We start from the raw sequence: 17,622 nt of genomic DNA on the forward strand, positions 1-17,622 counted from the left end.
CATGTCAGCCATTCTGTCTTGTACTCCAGAGTTGTCTGAGATCCTCAAAGTGAATTCAGATAAAAAGTTTCAGTGTAGTAATGTTTTGTAAATACTGTAATTTTAATTAAATGAGTAATCATGCACTTAATTAGTGAATAGAGATCAATTCATTTAGTGGAGCAGGAAGGACATTTTAAATGAGTGATAATTCCACGTAATGTAAGACTGTGTGATGGACTGTGAGCTTTAACAATTTAGTAAACCCTACCAATAATCTATACTAATAAAAGGCAAAGCCCTCACTCACTCACTCACTCACTCACTCACTCACTCACTCACTGACTCATCACAAATTCTCCAACTTCCCGTGGGTGGAAGGCTGAAATTTGGCAGGTTCATTCCTTACAGCTTCCTTACAAAAGTTGTGCAGGTTTTATATCGAAATTCTACGCGTAATGGTCATAACTGGAAGCTGTTTTTCTCCATTTACTGTAATGGAGATGAGCTTCAACGCCGTGGGGGAGTTTCGTGTGACATCATCACGCCTCCACGTAATCACGCAGTACATAGAAAACCAGGAAGACCTCAAAAAAGCGCTGAAGAAAACATGCATTATATAATTGAGAAGGCAGCGAAACAATAAGAAGCGGCGAAAGTGACATATACAACCATATTCATGAGTTCTGCTACTTGAAACAAAGCACGATGTAAACCTACACTTTAAATTAAGTTCATAGACAGGCTGCCGCTGGCGTTTGTAATTTAGTGCCTGCCCATATAAGGCCGTCCGTCAGGGGCAATCCAATAGCAAACTCCCACTAAATATTCACGGGTGAAGGACTGTGCTTATGGAGAGGAAGATGAGATGGTCAGGGTGGTGTTTGACACAAACTCAGCGAAACTGCGAGAGAAAGTTTTAAGTGCCAGGACTAAGGTAACATTAAATACAGCCATGGACATAGCACGAGATGGCACCAGCACAGCTGGGAACCTTCGATGCATGTACACCGAGTGGCTCACGTGAACTGACGCAGTGCACAGATAAAAGCAACAGTTCCAAAGAGCGCTGAACAAAACCGAATTACACAATTGAAAAGGCAGCAAAAATATGAAGCGCCTGATACATACAAGCATATTCATAAATCCAGCTACTGCGGAAACAAAGCACACGGTGGAAAAAGTCAATGTCCCGCTAAAGGAAGACAGTGTAAAAAATGCCCGTGCATGCAGTGTGTCAGGTCTCAGATAAAGAAGAAGACGAGCTGTTTATTGATGCAGTAAGAAACGAATCGATGAATGAAACCTGTCATCTTTACAACGATTGACAAACACGGAATGTAACTTGAACACAACACATCCTACAAATACGAACCTGATTGAAAGAAATAATGATAATCAAATCCTTGATGACAGCAACACTCAGTAACACTCACAAAACAAATACTGTATATTGACAGTCATGTTACGTTATTTTTAAAATGTTCCCTTTTCTTTTCTAGCTTTTTAACACACTACTCTCGCTGCGATACGGGGTATATATATATGTATATATATATCCCGATCTACATACTCGAATAATGGATACTTTATTCGCCATCAATGATTGTTTTGGTAAAGCCATACTCAGTGTATTCATTAGATGAACGGTAAAAAGTAAGAGCGAGGGAGGATGACTTATTGAGGCATGCAGGCTGTAGTCTTGGCCAACTCTATCTGAATTTGCGATCACATTTGAAAAAATATATCTTTTCAAGTTCTATTTAGTCCATATGTGTCAAACTCAAGGGCGCGGGCCACATCCGCCCGGCGTGTAATTATATCCGCCCGAGATCATTTTATATACTGTATTATTGTTATTAAAAGCCCGGTATATGAAGCGCTGGTAACACAATAAACTACAGATCCCATAATGCAGCGCTTCAGCTGCCTTGCAACACTTACGCGTTAATCAAGTCTACCTTATGATGCTGCAAGTTATTGCGAAGCTAGCTCACACGATGCTGAAGAGAAAAGTTGATTCTGAAAATAGAGCCTTTAAAACCGATGGGAGGCTGAGTATATGTTTACTGAACCCGTGTGTCTCATTTGTGGAGCTAATGTGGCTGTAATTACAGAATTTAATCTAAGACGGCACTATGAGACAAAACATCAGGGTAACCTGAATGCAATGCAGAAGATACAGAAAGCAGAAGAATTAAATAAGAATCTGACACTTCAGCGGACGTTTTACCCGTGCACAATCACAAAGTGATTTCAAGTGAAGCTGCTTTTATGGGAGACACAAATGCACCAGTGCACCTTGCCCCACTTTCCCTGTTGCCAAGTAATGTTAAACCAAGTCGTCACTACGGTGTTCCCAAACACGCACTTTGCTGATAAACTGAGCGCACTGAGTTTGCACGGCGCTTTGGTGACTTTGAAGAACAAAAAGTCCGTCTACATGCGGCTCGAACCTTGTGCATGTTTGGTAGCACATATCTGTGTGAGAAGCTCTTCTCAGTGATAAAGACTAACAAAACAGCACACAGGAGTCGCCTCACTGATGAGCACCTGCAATCCATCCTGAGAATCTCCACAACACAGAACCTCACACCAAACAGAAACGAACCTGTGCCAAAAAAGATGCCAGGCGTCCAGCTCTAAAATGACATATGAGCAAAGACAACTGAATGATTTGATTTGTTATTGCTGAAAGGAACACATTTTATTTATATTTCCAGGTTTTGTTATGCAGCATGTTCATATTTGAATTTGTATAATTTTGACAGGATATATTTTTATGGAGAGCAAAATCTTTTGGGATATTTAAAATCTAAGTTTATTTTTATATAAAATTACATAAGAGTAAAGAAATTTGAATGTTTGTTCTTTTAACGTTTACTTTATTTCTAACTTGTATAATTTAGACAGGATATATTTTTATGGAGAGCAAAATATTATAAGTTGTTTAAGGTTTGAGTTGATTTATTCAGGAATAATATTCCTGTCTGTTTTACCATTCCTACCAAAGATATTTCTGTCGACTAAATAAAAATTCCTTCTATTTAAAATTTAAATAGAACTTGAACAAATATGATAGTTCATAATATCCACACAGACTTGCACGTAAGAGCGGAGTCATCCGTTTTAACAAACAGCGTATTGCACTGATACCGAAATAGCTGTGTGTGTATATATGTAGATATGTATGTATATGTATATATATGTTTATATATGTGTGTGTGTATGTATATATGTAGATATGTATGTATATGTATATATATGTGTTATATATGTGTGTGTATGTATGTATGTGTGTATGTATATGTATATGTATGTGTATATATGTAGATATATATATGATATGTATATATATATATATGTGTATATATATATATATAACAACAACACTCATCACTCACAACAGTGACAAAACAATTACATTGACAATCATGTTACGCTATTTTCAAAATGTTTCCTTTTCTTTTTCATTGCTTCTTTAACACACTACTTCTCCGCTGCGAAGCGCAGGTATTTTGCTAGTAATATTATAAATATTACTAATGTTGTCAATATTAAACTCATCCATCACCACCACACAATCGTAACATATTGTGAGGTGAGATAAAAGGCAATTAAACTCAGTTATGAACGATGATTTTTACTCAGGAGGACTGTAATTAGTGCTCTACTTGTACCTGATTCTGTTTAACATTTAATATGAGTGCCTCAAGTGACATAAATTCACCTCCCTTTCAGAAGCCATATGCATCTCATCACATAAAACTGTCCAAAGCCACTTCCTTGACTGGCATTTCCTAATTTATGATGGACAGTAAACCCATTTGGTTGCTGCTTGAAATAAAGGAATTGTGTGAAATTGACTCCTCCAGGTCTCATTAAGTAGACATTGATATACCCGCGGTCTCAGTAAAATGATAATAACAGCAAACTGCTTTATTTAAAAGCAAGCAAATGTTTAACAAACATCTTACAAAGTAGTGAAATGTATGAACTAGTGTTCTAGTTTTCAATTTAATGTGAATCAGGTCACTAATATGGGTACACATTTGGAGAATCTGATTATAATTCTTGGTCTGTTTATGTTGTCTTTTAAGTTTAGATTCTGTTACATAACTCAGGTGCTGAGATGTCCTGAAGACGGACATCCATCTGTAGGACAGGCTGACATTGCTTGGTTTGGCACTCAGGTTTTTTATTCAAGCTGTGACTGAAAGTCCATGTTTTTCATGTGGATTCAGTTTCTGTACCGTAGTCGAGAAGTCTCTGTTTGTGTAAATGTACTTCAATGTGACTATTTCAGTTTACAAAGTGGAGCCAGATGAGATGGAGGGCTCACCACTCACTCCACCTGCATCAGGGACAGCTTCTTTACCAGGCCATGAGGTCACTGAACTCCGAGTGACCTGATCCTACCTGCCCTGTACTGTACACACCTGCTGGTTTACGTGTAATTCTACTGTTCGTCACATCTGGACTGCCATCTACATTTTTAATTTATTTACTGTGTGTATTTATCTTCTGCTGCTCTTATTTATTTACTGCATGCATTTATACACCATTACCTTTTTGTATATTATGGCCTGTACATACAATACTTCCCTTTCCTATCCCCCCTTACTCTTCTCTTACAGTGTACCTCAAATCTAATCTCTAATCAACAATGTTCTTCTAATTGCATTTGAGATCTTGCCTTTCCTCCTTTGGAAGTAATCAAAGACAAAAAAAATTACAAGAGGAAGGGAGGAATACAAAAACCTATTCCTTATGTTAATGATATGATGCTCAGTATCGCAGATTACTGTCACGTGTGTTAAATCTATTGGGTGAATTTCATAAAAGTCAATTGAATAAGAGCGATCTCCACTCTTTGAATTTTCTTGCATGTCAAACTAAATCTTTTCGATTTTGAGTGATTGTCTCAGACGACTTTAAATGCAGGAATCACTCAAAGATATTGAGGCGAACTTAAGGACAGCAAAGGCTCGGCCTGGACAGCTTCTCATAAAATCTGCTTCATTTGACTAATTTTAGTTCAACAGGACAGCCTTGTCTTGCTCCGTCATGATATGTTGATCCGCCTCTCCCCCTCATTCATTGGTCAAGAGTCCCGTCTTCGATTTAAAAGCTCAATAGTATGGGAGTGCAATTTCTACTTGTGCTGATTTTTCTAGAAGAATCTATTTAACAATATTTTAGCAAAAATGCATGTGTATGCATATTGTGAGATTTTTTTCCCATTAGCATTTTTTATACATTTGCTGTTGCAGAGTGTGGCTAACCATCAGCTTGTATTATAAACTTTATTTATTTTTCTTATTTCATTCTCGGTCATCAGTACATGTCACAACGTTCTTACAAGTCTGACTTGGGTTATCAAATGATGTTGTATGTTCTACCACTGCAGCCATTACATGTCCGTGTTCTCCGGGGTTTTCACACATTTTTTCATCCCACAGTGTCCAGTTTTTTTCGATGTGTGTGAAATCTGAACTTCTATGTCTTCTACATCTCAAGAACTGACTTGTACACCAGTGTGCCTTTAAACTCTTATTTATAACACTCTTCAAGCTCAAACTCCATTTTCAATCTAACTGTAATAAATTAAACCTGTTCTTTTAATCTTGTCCTGCTATTTATATTTGTTGAGTCAAATCTTTGTGTCAGCTACTGTGTCAATGTCATGACAAGTGTGACAGAAAGAAAGCAAGTTATGTTATTAAGTTTAAAACAAATGTGCTGTAGAAACGTCAGGACTCAGAAAGAAAACAAGAAATCCAAAAGTGAAAGTGACCTCTGATAAGACCAGGCGTGTCCTCTTGTGTGTCCAAACAGAAACAGCTGGGGGTGACACTGAGTGACATCAGGAGGAGACTTAAGGAGAGAGAGAAGAAACTGAGGGAGACGAGGAGGGTGATGGAGCAGATGAAGGTGAGTGGAATTTAGATGACACTTTATATTAAAGAAATGAGAAATAAACTAAAACCAGAAGAGCCAACAGAGCTGCATTGGTGATGATGTGTAGGGACATAAAAGGGAGAAGGAGAGAAGATGTTTAATTTTATCCTCCATGGCATTTCACAGTCAGCAGTGATTCTTATTTTATTCATCACAGATTCAGACAGTGTGACCCTAAATCAGTAAAACATGAACTCACCCATTTAAACCCATGCTGACTGCTCACTAACACTCCTTTTCTTGACACGTGTTGCTCAATATTTTCTTTAATAATGGCCTCCACTAATGTACCTGTGATACATGATAAGCTCACATTCGTACCATTCTTGTTCAAATGTAACCCATCCCAGCCCACTTTATCCCACCCCAAGATTTCAGGTATGCATTAAACCTTCTGATCTCCTCAGTCTTACTTGCAATGGCCCATGGCACAGGTAGAGTTTTTGAGATGATCGCTTTGTCAGTTCTGCTCCTTGGCTTTGCTCTTTAATCTGTAAGTTTGTCCAGTATGTCTGACACACTGACCTTAGCTATGTCATTTGTTTAGTGACAAGTAAATAACATTGACAGTGACAGCTGTTTGCTTGAAAGGTAACACAGTGTATGAGTCTCTGGAGCAAACCATCATCTCAATTCTCCTAATAATTACCAGTCTGTCACTAATTTAATCTTTCTGAGGGCTGGTTTGGAGGTCAATCTTCAGGACATTTCATTCACACCTACTCTCTCAGAATTACCAGTCACCATCCAGCTATGGAAGGTCTTGAAAACAGGTGGATATCTCCAGCTTTGGGGTTGATGACCCTGGACAACATGAACCTCTTGCCTTACACTTATGTAAGACTGTGGTCCAACTGTCACCTATGCCACTTTGGGGTGCTAACTAAGACACACCCCTCCACCACACACAATCACACACACTGTGACATTTAAGTGAGCCATACAAGTTGCAGTGGAAGAGTTATCAGTATTAATGCAAAGTTAATAAATAAAATAGAAATACAGTAATCCCTCGCTATATCGCGCTTCGACTTTCGTGGCTTCACTCTATCGCGGATTTTAAATGTAAGCACATCTAAATATATATCACGGATTTTTCGCTGGTTTGCAAATTTCTGCGGACAATGGGTCTTTTAATTTATGCTACACGCTTCCTCAGTTTGTTTGTCCTGTTGATTTCATACAAGGGACGCTATTGGCTGATGGCTTAGAAGCTACCCAATCAGAGCATGTATTACATATTAACTAAAACTCCTCAATGCTATAAGATATGCTTCCCGCGCGGAGCTTGATTGCTTGTCTCTGCCTCTATCTCACCCTCTCTGACATTCTCTGTGCCTGACGGAGGGGCTGTGAGCAGAGGTGCTGTTTGCACAGAAGTTGTTTGCCTAGTGAATACGGGCGCACCTCTAAGTAATGGCAATTTATCGCGGTGCTTCCAAAAGCACACTTATTGATTTTTTGATTGTTGCTTTAATCTTGCTCTCTCTCTGACGCTCTCTCTGCCTGAGCAGAGGAGATGTGAGCACAGAGGCTGTTTGCTTAGAAGATACTAACGCTCCTCTAAAAAATGCCACGGCAAACTTAAAAGCACAAGTATTGATTTTTTGATTGTTTGCTTTTCTTTGCGAGCTCTCTCTCTCTCCCTCTGAAATTCTCTGCTCCTGAAGAGAAGAAGATCTATTTGCATTCTTTTAATTGTGAGAAAGAACTGTCATCTCAGTCTTGTCATGGAGGACAGTTTAAACTTTTGACTAAAGGGTGTTATTTCATGTCTAGAGGGCTCTAATAATGTTAACAGTGTGGGAGAGTTTATAAGGGCTTAAAATATATAAAAATAACTACACAAACATATGGTTTCTACTTCGTGGATTTTCATCTATCGCGGGAGGCTTCTGGAATGCAACCCCCGCGATCGAGGAGGGATTACTGTACATCAACCTGGGAAACAAAGACTCACAGGACAATAAGATGAAGGACAATAAATTAACATGACGTTAAATGAAGTCAGAATTTCTTGGCCAACCACTACGCACTCATGTTTAATATCTCCATCTCACAGATTTGACAACAGGGAGCATACTGCACCCCAAACCAGAACTCATCTACTATTCCCTATTTTCTATTCCATATACAGGACACACTTGTATTTTCACATAATTACCTTTCAACACAAAGGCATGTTTTACAATGCCCAAACTTTGTCTTCTTTTTCCCTGTCCTCCTCTAATCCCAAGTCCATCTCAAACAGGTGAGTAGGAGAGAATGTTTTTAATAAGAGAGCCATGGATACTTCCATCTTAAGTGAAAAACAACCCAGACGTCTTTCTGGATTGGAGTCCCCATAGGATAATAGAGCTGTCCCCAGAGTAGATCCCTCTAATGGCTCCATAGCACGCCATACAATCCAAACTATCATTTACAACATCAAAATACCAACAAAAGTGTTTCATGAGCACTACATTTAATTAGGTGACTCAGTCCAATGTCTTTTTCCATCAAATTAGGTCTCTTTGGAAAGAGAATTAGAGGAAAATGAGAAGAGCTTCACTGATCTGATCCACTACATTGAAGAAACTCAGAAGAAACTGGTTGAGAGGATCAGAGAACAAGAAAAGAGAGAAATAGAAAAGGCGGAAGGAGTCATGGAGCGACTAGAGAAGGAAATTGAGGAGCTGAAGAAGAAAGACACTGAGCTGAAGGAGCTTTCGGACACCAAGGACAACATCCACTTCCTGCAGGTGAGAGCAACAATCTAAGCAAACTGGGGTGTGTGGGACCTGAGAATATTTAGGAAGAAATTTAAAATATCTGAAGGGCTTGAACATCATAGCGATAACAGGCCATTCAGACCAAAACAAAGTATCTTTTCATATTTGCTAAATATTGTTAAAATGTACACAAATCTCTGAATTTCTGCTTCCATCTGCACCACAGGGTAATTTGTTCCATGTCTCTACACTTGTCTGGTCAGGAACACTAAATTTTAATGAAATATATGCTTCACTAACTTTAATTTTAAAGATGCTACCTGATGAAAGATTATGTAAACTCCCTTTATATTTATAAACATTTTTGCCATGTCACTTCCTAATGTCTCTATCCTTAAAATGGTAAGATTCAAATCCTTCAGCATTTCCTCACAGCTCAAAACCACATTGGCCAGCCTCATCTCTCTGTATTCTCTTCAGCTGTTATTTCTCTAATATGGAGACCAGCACTTCACCCAGTGCTCCTCAAGTCGACTCATATGTGTGTTGTACAGGGAGGGAGAATCTCTTCTGTATTGACGTTATATAACTCAGCTTCCCACTAGCCTTCTCTACTCTGACTGGTTGAGGATGGTAATGAAGGCACAAAGGCTCATATGACCTTCTCATCAGTTACACTTCCTACCTGCAGACCTATCATTGTATAATTATATTGAAGAGATTTCTTGCTACTTATGCACATTTTTACATTTAATTGTAAATAACAATCTTAGAAATATAACATGCCTAATGCCTTGTTTACTGTGTTTAGTCAATTCTGCACTCTCTGCCCCTTCATCTACAGTCTCATGACTCACCTCTCAAGGAGGTCCGTGTGAAAAGTTTTTTGAATGCCAATGTCAATAATATCTTAGGCTCCATTATACTGAAAGTTGGCTGTCTATCACACAAATCCCCTACAGATCATCTAACACATATTTCTTTTTGTTGGTTCTCTCTGAAGTCTCATCCCTTCTTCTCTCCTGATTTAGACCTTCTCATCTCTATGTGTCCTTCCTTCTGATGGAGACTCGCTCAGCTTCACTGTCACTGATGATTTATCTTTTGAGGACCTGAGAAAGGAACTGTCAGGTCTGAAAAAGAGTCTAGAAAAGATCAGCCAGTGGGACATCAAGACATGGACAACATCAGGTACAACACATGTTTATGTTGTTGTGAAATTCCTTTAGAAAGACCAGAATAACAAAAGATGAAATTGAGCAGTAAGATGCATGATGAGGGATGGTTCTTTAATATTTATCTGTCAGCCTTTGCTATAAAATAGTTCTTATTGTATAAAGTGTCTTTTAAGCAACATAAGAATATACGATTTATGGCTCCATCCAGGCTTCAGCTGTTCAGTCATTAATTTCAGTTTATTATCCCAGATTTAGTTTCCCTCTCGGGCCGAGCACATGACACCTTGTTGCAGACGGACCATTGATTTGGCGACTCCTTGTTGCTATCTTTTCCATCCTATGTACTACTAGAACCACTAAAATGGATCAATTTAAATATGGAAATACTTTCTACTCTCCTCACATTTTGGAGATGACAGTTTGAACTTTCTAGCCCAGAGATTAAAGTACTCCAAGTAAACTCCTCTGCTGAAATCAGTGCATTAATGACGGCAGAGCCACTTGGAAATAACAAGTTCTTTTTCCTTTAAGAACTCATCACAATGTATGACTCTACCTAGCAGAGCTTTAAAATACAACCCAGTTCTCTCCAGTGTCACCTGTTGGTGCTTAAAGCTGAGCAGAAATAACTCAGGAGACATTGACAAATTGAGAAACATCCTGAACCATCAGGACAAACAGAGCTGAGACATATAGGACCATAGTGCATCTGTGAGTGCCAAACTTACTGAACTTGAGGACAGAGAAAAGTCACTGCAGTTTATGCATTCCTAGGATTAAGAAGAGCATGGAGGGTTGCAATGCAATTACATTACTGGAAAAATTATGGCCTGGGATTTTTACATCTTTGTTGAGTAGCACCATATGATTCACTTTTGATCAAGACCTCTTATATTACAATATTTCAGTCATAATGATCAATAGATTGTTCTTCAACATGCTTTGAAAATGCCTAACCATTCATGCAAAGGACAGTTTATTTCTCCATTGATGGCAGTTCTACTTCCACCACTGCTGCAAGGAAAGCTAAGCAACCTGCTATTAAGGTGGCAGGAGCTGCTGGGCTGCATCCATTTCTCCTCTTTCCATGTCAATTTGGAGACTTTACTATTCACAAAGATGTGTAACTAAAACTTGATAGGCAAACTTTTCTATCCTTTAATTTATACAGTTGCTAGTTGTTAGTTTTACACGCTTACAAAATCACAGTTTAGAAATACTTCAACAGTTATTACTCATATTAGTATCATTCTGAATGCAAGATGGTTCTTTCTCCTGTTAACTATGTTCTTTCAGATCACTTGGATTTGTCAATAAATACTCCGTTTGGAAACAGAACTGTGAGAAATCTACATTAAAATGGTATTTCAGGGTTTAGTCACATTCGTAGAACCTGAAACCTGAAAATGGAGACTAAAATATTATAACAACTGGAATGTGAAAAAGATGGTGGAGAAAGCTGGTCCTCTCAAGACAAGGATATGAATGTGCTAATAGATTAGTCAGGGATTAATGGGAATACAATATATCTTAAGTTAGAAAGTTGGAAATAAGAGCTTTAAAGGGGATCAAAAAAGTTATACATTTACTGGTGCTCAGGAACTGAAAGAATCGACAAGTATAAGAAAGCTGTGTACACAGTACAGTCTGATTACTTCTACAAATTAATAAATGAAAGTATAAATACCCATGAAATGTTTTAGAACTCTTTGACACAATTCAACAAAAAATATTGTAGTTGTGACCTTATGTATGTCATTAAAAGTAAACTTGATAACACGAGATCAAACAGTCAGACTCCAGCATTAGTGACATTGGATCACATCAGGTCACCCCTTACACTTGCCACCTTAATACAGTTAAACTGCTATTTAAAATTTAATTTATAAATGAAACCCATCACCTGCTGTTTAGGCCCACCTCTAGTTAGGTAGTTGAAAATCCCTCTTGCAGTTTAAAAAACAAAATCTTCACGAGACTTCACTGTGCCTTTCTACGCTGCTCCAGTGCAGAAGCTGCAGTAACTCGTTTCATAAACGATATTCTCATTTCTTCGTATTCACTAAAGGCCACCATTATTAAGACATTTGAGAATCAGCTGGCTTGTCAGACACTGTCTTTATGAGGTTCACGTCTTATTTATCAAATTATTTGTATTACTTGACTAGTGGAACACGCAGACCTCCAGTCCTCAAACAAAAGGTAAATGATAGACACAAATCCACCAATATAACGATCACCTTGATTATGAATTGTGAACCTTTAGGCACCAAGTACCGGGGGATTATCTGTACTGTGTGTGTAGTTCCTGAAATAAAAGGAGATTGAAAATATAAGCAGAAGGGGTGTACTGTGAAAATGAAAAGCAAAAGAAATGTTTATTTGAAAAAGCAAAAAGAGCAAAGAAAAGTGAAACATGAGCCAATGCAAGAATGTGATGACATATAAAAGCAAAGCCTGAAGAGGTGGGCATCAGAAGAGCGTGGTCTCATGTAAAGGTGGCAAGGGAATACTTTGTAAGATGAGGAAGGTGAATGACAATTGTCACTTACACTTTTTTTCTTACAGTATCATATTTTGCTCTTCATTGTTTGTAAAGTCCGTAGTTCCTAATAAACACTCTAAGTCATTTAGTTAAATCAAGTAGAGACTCACAGCACCTCAGTTTACTATATATAAAAGAGAGACACGTAGGGTACATGACGTCTTGTGGCCTCTACAAACAAAAAGAAGAAGAAGAGCTGAGGAACGAAATCTTGAATAAGAACTGAGCTTAACGTGTTTGAGTGGCAAGTGACTGAGTGAGCGTCACAGACAGACAGAAGCCCTGTGCCCGACTCGGCTTTCTCTTTTATTTAATCACTTCGTACTCACAGTGCACCGCGTCTGGTGAACGACTCTGTTTCCAAGTGTCAAATTAGATTTTTCATGTGCGTCTTTTAAGGAACAGAGAAACTGCATCACAACCACTTCACGATAAGCAGAAGTAGGAAACTGGAGCATGTGGCCTAAGGAAATGACATCTACATGAGCCATAAACTGCTGTTACACAGAAATTAAGAGAACAAGAGAGTATTGAAACACTTCTTAAACATGTTGAGGGAGTCAGCAGGTGGGCATCTCCATCAGAACTGTTGGCTCCCTCAGTGTGTTTAATGAGTTTATTCACTACGTGTACATTCTACTCTTTCTTTTCATTGCACCACCATGTTTTATTTTTTAGCTGCTTGTCGTTTTGTGTTTTATTTTAACTGCAGTACATTTGTAATACGTGTTTAATAACTAAACTAACATTAAACAATGCCATCTTAACAGTTTCTATCCTTCTCTTTGTGTTTATTTTCAGGTCACGAAGCTCCACTTGTCACCCTACAGCCTCCTGAACCTCAGAGCAGAGACGAGTTTTTACATTGTGAGTTTATAATTTGACTAAATGGATCATCACAAGAGAAATCTTTTCTATTTTTATGTCTTAGACCAGGGTTATGATGTTTAAGTGTAGCCATCAGAAAGAGCTGTGTTGAGTGTTTGATGAGCTAAAAATGATGGTGGTCTTGAGTCTGGGGCATTATGGGAAAGAAAGACTGAGGAAGGAGAAACACCAAAGCAGTCAAGTGAATTCACTGGAAGAAAAACAACAAAAACCTCACATGAGATCATGTCAGCTACACCAGGTCTGCCTGTCACACAAGTCTTTCTTCTACGTAATTGTTATTTTTCCATATTTGTTTAACATGTAACAGTCTCTCCTTTCTGTTGCTTTTCCATTTCAGTCATTCCGTTATAGTAATGGTAATAATAATACAGAGACGAGTTTTTACATTGTTTATAATTTGACTAAATGGATCATCACAAGAGAAATCTTTTCTATTTTTATGTCTTAGACCAGGGTTATGATGTTTAAGTGTAGCCATCAGAAAGAGCTGTGTTGAGTGTTTGATGAGCTAAAAATGATGGTGGTCTTGAGTCTGGGGCATTATGGGAAAGAAAGACTGAGGAAGGAGAAACACCAAAGCAGTCAAGTGAATTCACTGGAAGAAAAACAACAAAAACCTCACATCATGTCAGCTACACCAGGTCTGCCTGTCACACAAGTCTTTCTTCTGTTTAATTGTTATTTTTCCATATTTGTTTAACATGTAATGCTGCTTTCTTCTTCGGTTTTCCAGTCTCTCCTTTCTGTTGCTTTTCCATTTCAGTCATTCCGTTATAGTAATGGTAATAATAATGTGTTTATACAGCACATTACATGTAAAGAGCACAACCCAATGTGTGTCACGCAAAAAATGACAACGTCCACCACCATTAGCATGTGCAGTAATGTGAAAAAGTAAGCACAGCCCATGAAATAGATTCTCTCTTTAAACATTTGTGAGCATAACAAGACTTGATCTTCATTTAAGCAGTATCATTAGATAAAGGTGATGTAAATGACAAAAGTGAAAACATTTCATTGACTTTGCATAATTTATTCAACTAAAAATCAACAGATATGCCATTATTATTCACCTACTCTACGAGCTCTGCTAGCTGGTGTTGCCCCTCAAGTCAGCATTTCAGCTAAATGTCTGGCAGTCACTCATCTGAACACATAGTGAACAGAACCAAACAGGTGACTCAGAGGAGATCCGTCCAAACTTATCTTAACAAAATCGTATGTGCTGTGCTTTCCAACCTGCTGTAAATGAGGCCATCGTCACGACTTGTCTGAATGTCAGTCACACTGGACAATCACAAAGGTCATCAAGTGGGTCCGCTCCTCTCAGATGGTGTGTCACTGGATTTAAGGCCCACGACACTGAGAAGGTTTCAACAATGCGTGTGACGTCTTACATGCACCCCCTCCTTTCCTGATGATTGAGGCTCAGCCAATTTTAAATTTAGTATTAATAAAACCATTAATATAAAACTCACTGTTTCCTTGTATGAACCTATTCTGTCAACTTCAAAAACTCTGATCAGAGTTTCACAAAACAGACTTCTAATGTGAGCTGATATTGGCAACCTTTGGGATAAACTTAGATCAGAGTTGGGCCGAATTTGCTGATACTCATTTAGAGCAATTATCTAAAATGATTAAAACCCTAAAATGAATAAATAAGCCATTGAATCTTAAAATCTAAACACACATGCCTTCAAACTGAGCATTCAATATGTATCTCTTTAAAATAAATAAATACAAATTTATCAATCTCTTAAAATACAGCTAAGACTAAATGATAAACCTCATATTTATATGAAAGACCTAGCCATCTTTTCCCCACTCCATATTCTGCCACCTTAGCCATATCCAACGGTTTTCTTCACAGTTCCTTTCTGACCACAATATCATATCATGCTGTAAGTTACTCATAGCTATTTCTTTTGGGACTACTAGCCTTCCATTAGGGTCCACATTAAGCTTCCAATTATTAGCCAAACTTAACTGACCCCGTCTTTGTTTAGCCAGGCCTACAGGTTGTTGTTCTGCTTTTTCTTATCAAACATTTGCCTAATTGCGCTGTCCTGCCTTACTGAACTTTCTCCCTTTCCTTTTTCCTTCCAATGCAGCAGTCACACATGATATCACTTTATTATGCCTCTGCGTGTGTCTGCCTTGGCTCTGACTAACTTTGCAGTCTGACACAATGTACTGTGGTGAAGCAACGCCTGCACATAACACAATTCAGGTCAGCCCCTGTCCACACCATCATATTTTTTGGAGACAGGAGCACATCATAAATTGCTCCAATAAGGAACTTCACCCCACCAGACTCCATCTTCCATCATTCTCTCCAATTCAGCCGCCTTTTCTCCAGGATTTCCCAATTTAGCCACTGACTTTGCTTTCCTTGAGAAGCCACTGCCTAATATCCGCCTAACTCCTCCACCACCATGTGTCGGCATTCTCCACTCCCCTACCTTACTCCAAAAGGACTTCCTAATTTGGTAACCGAACCCCACCCTGCTATATTGCACATGGCCCACTTCTTCTTTGAGGCTCAGATCTGCTTCTGCCTGCTTCACTGCTGCCTTTGGGTCCCATTTACATCCTCCTTTAACTGAAATTTCAGCCTTTCTTACTCCTGTGTTTTTGGACTGAGACAATGTTAAGTGCGACTTTGCCTTTGCACATTTGAACTCCTCTACCAAGCTGGGTACTGGTAGCTCAAAGAGTGCCTTGCCAAATAAAGCACTTTTGCTTCAGCACTGTAGAACTCCAAACCATTTCCTTAGATATGCACTAACCATCCATTCACACTTCTCCATTTGGCAAATGGCAATGTCATATATTATTAAAGGCCACATAATGGCTGTGCAAACACACTTTAAATTAGCCTGGCAGTCCACATTCATTGATACTTTTAATTCCACTAATGAATTGCTGTTTTATGTCTTGGAGTTTTGCCTGACCTCCTTAAATTTTCATGATATACCCCAAGAAGTTCGCTGCTCCTTATCACTGTGCTGTCAGCCTTCTTTTGTTTTGCAAATGTGTGGATTAACAGAAAGCAGCCTGCTACCCCACAACCCCTCATTTGGTCAGATGAACACATCGCCCTTCTGAAATCCTCACAGCTGAACTCTGTGTCAAAGTGTTTACCTGTGTTTGTAAGGAATTGCATAGGTAATGAAATAGTGTGATTTGAAATACACGTTTGTTCTGTGTCTACAACGATCTGTGTAAATATAGAATGACAGAGGAAATGTGAGGTAAGAAATGCTGAAGACACGGTTAAAATAGAAAATGTTCTCATGTGTTACAGTAATAATGACAGTTTTGATTTGAAGTGTAGGATGTGCAAAGCCCAAATACACAAGAAACACTTTCACAAAAGGTGTAGCAAAACAACTTTCAAGAATAAAACCAAAGAAAAAGAAATTGCTCAGTTGACATTTTGCTGAAGCCCAACTATCAGTCGGTACAAAGTAAAAGACGTTCATGTGTGTGTTTGAGCGTTTCATTTTCAAACAGTTGTCACAGTGGTAACGTTGCTTTGTCACAGATCTGCGCAGTGGATGGGATACTGTTTAGCAATGGAGAGGTAATAGGTTCAACTTCAGTGTTTTCTCTGTATTTAGCACTTTGAGTAGTGAGCTACTACTACTACTATTATTATTATTATTATATAATAAAAACATACATTTGATGTACTGTATGAAAATGATTCTGAGTCCTTAGAAGTTAAAAGACCTCACTGGACTGCTGTGACATTTTAAGCAGGCTGATTCCTCTAATGCGTATCTTCAGTCACTGAGCAAAGTCCTCACTCAGCTGTGTTGTGTCATTGTGTGTCTCACACTGAACATGAACAAGAGGAAAAGAGGAAAGGAAGAATGTCACAACCAAGCATGGTCAACGTGAAGCCTAGAAGACCACCTCCAAAGAGCTTCATGTTCCAGTGACCCCAGTAGCTAATATTATCAAGATATTTAAGGTCCACAGGACTATAGCCAACTTTGGTGGATGTGACCACAAGAGTAAAGCTGACCCCAGATTGGACAGAAGGATTGTTTAAATGGTGGAGAAAGAACCAAGGAAACGTCAAGACAGATTCAGGTTGACCTCCAAGATCAAGGGACAGTAGCTTAATGTCGCACCATTTGTAGCTTTATGAATAAAAGTGGGCTGAATGGTTAAAGAGCCCAATTCTGAAACAGAGATACACAAAAAAAAACAACTTTGAGTGGAGTTTTCTGAAATGCATGTTGAGAGGCCACACTTCTCGAGAAGGTCCTTTGGACTGAGGACACTAACTGAGAGCTTCATGGTAAGTTACAGCAGCTTTGTGTCCACAAAAGACAAAACAAAC

The 17,622-nt window shown here is 38.5% G+C and overlaps 1 protein-coding gene across 1 annotated transcript; it reads left to right on the forward strand.

Annotated features, from left to right (window-relative positions):
* Positions 1–5,856: 5,856 nt before the first annotated feature.
* LOC120521601 (tripartite motif-containing protein 16-like) lies at positions 5,857–13,263 on the forward strand. The gene is made up of 4 exons (XM_039743109.1): positions 5,857–5,913; positions 8,448–8,681; positions 9,683–9,842; positions 13,176–13,263. Exons 1-4 carry the CDS (start codon positions 5,899–5,901, stop codon positions 13,256–13,258), a joined length of 492 nt encoding a protein of 163 aa, XP_039599043.1. The 5' UTR covers positions 5,857–5,898; the 3' UTR covers positions 13,259–13,263.
* Positions 13,264–17,622: the final 4,359 nt, after the last annotated feature.

The sequence above is a fragment of the Polypterus senegalus genome, chromosome 2 (assembly GCF_016835505.1).
Source record: "Polypterus senegalus isolate Bchr_013 chromosome 2, ASM1683550v1, whole genome shotgun sequence".
Classification (NCBI taxonomy): Eukaryota; Metazoa; Chordata; class Cladistia; order Polypteriformes; family Polypteridae; genus Polypterus; species Polypterus senegalus.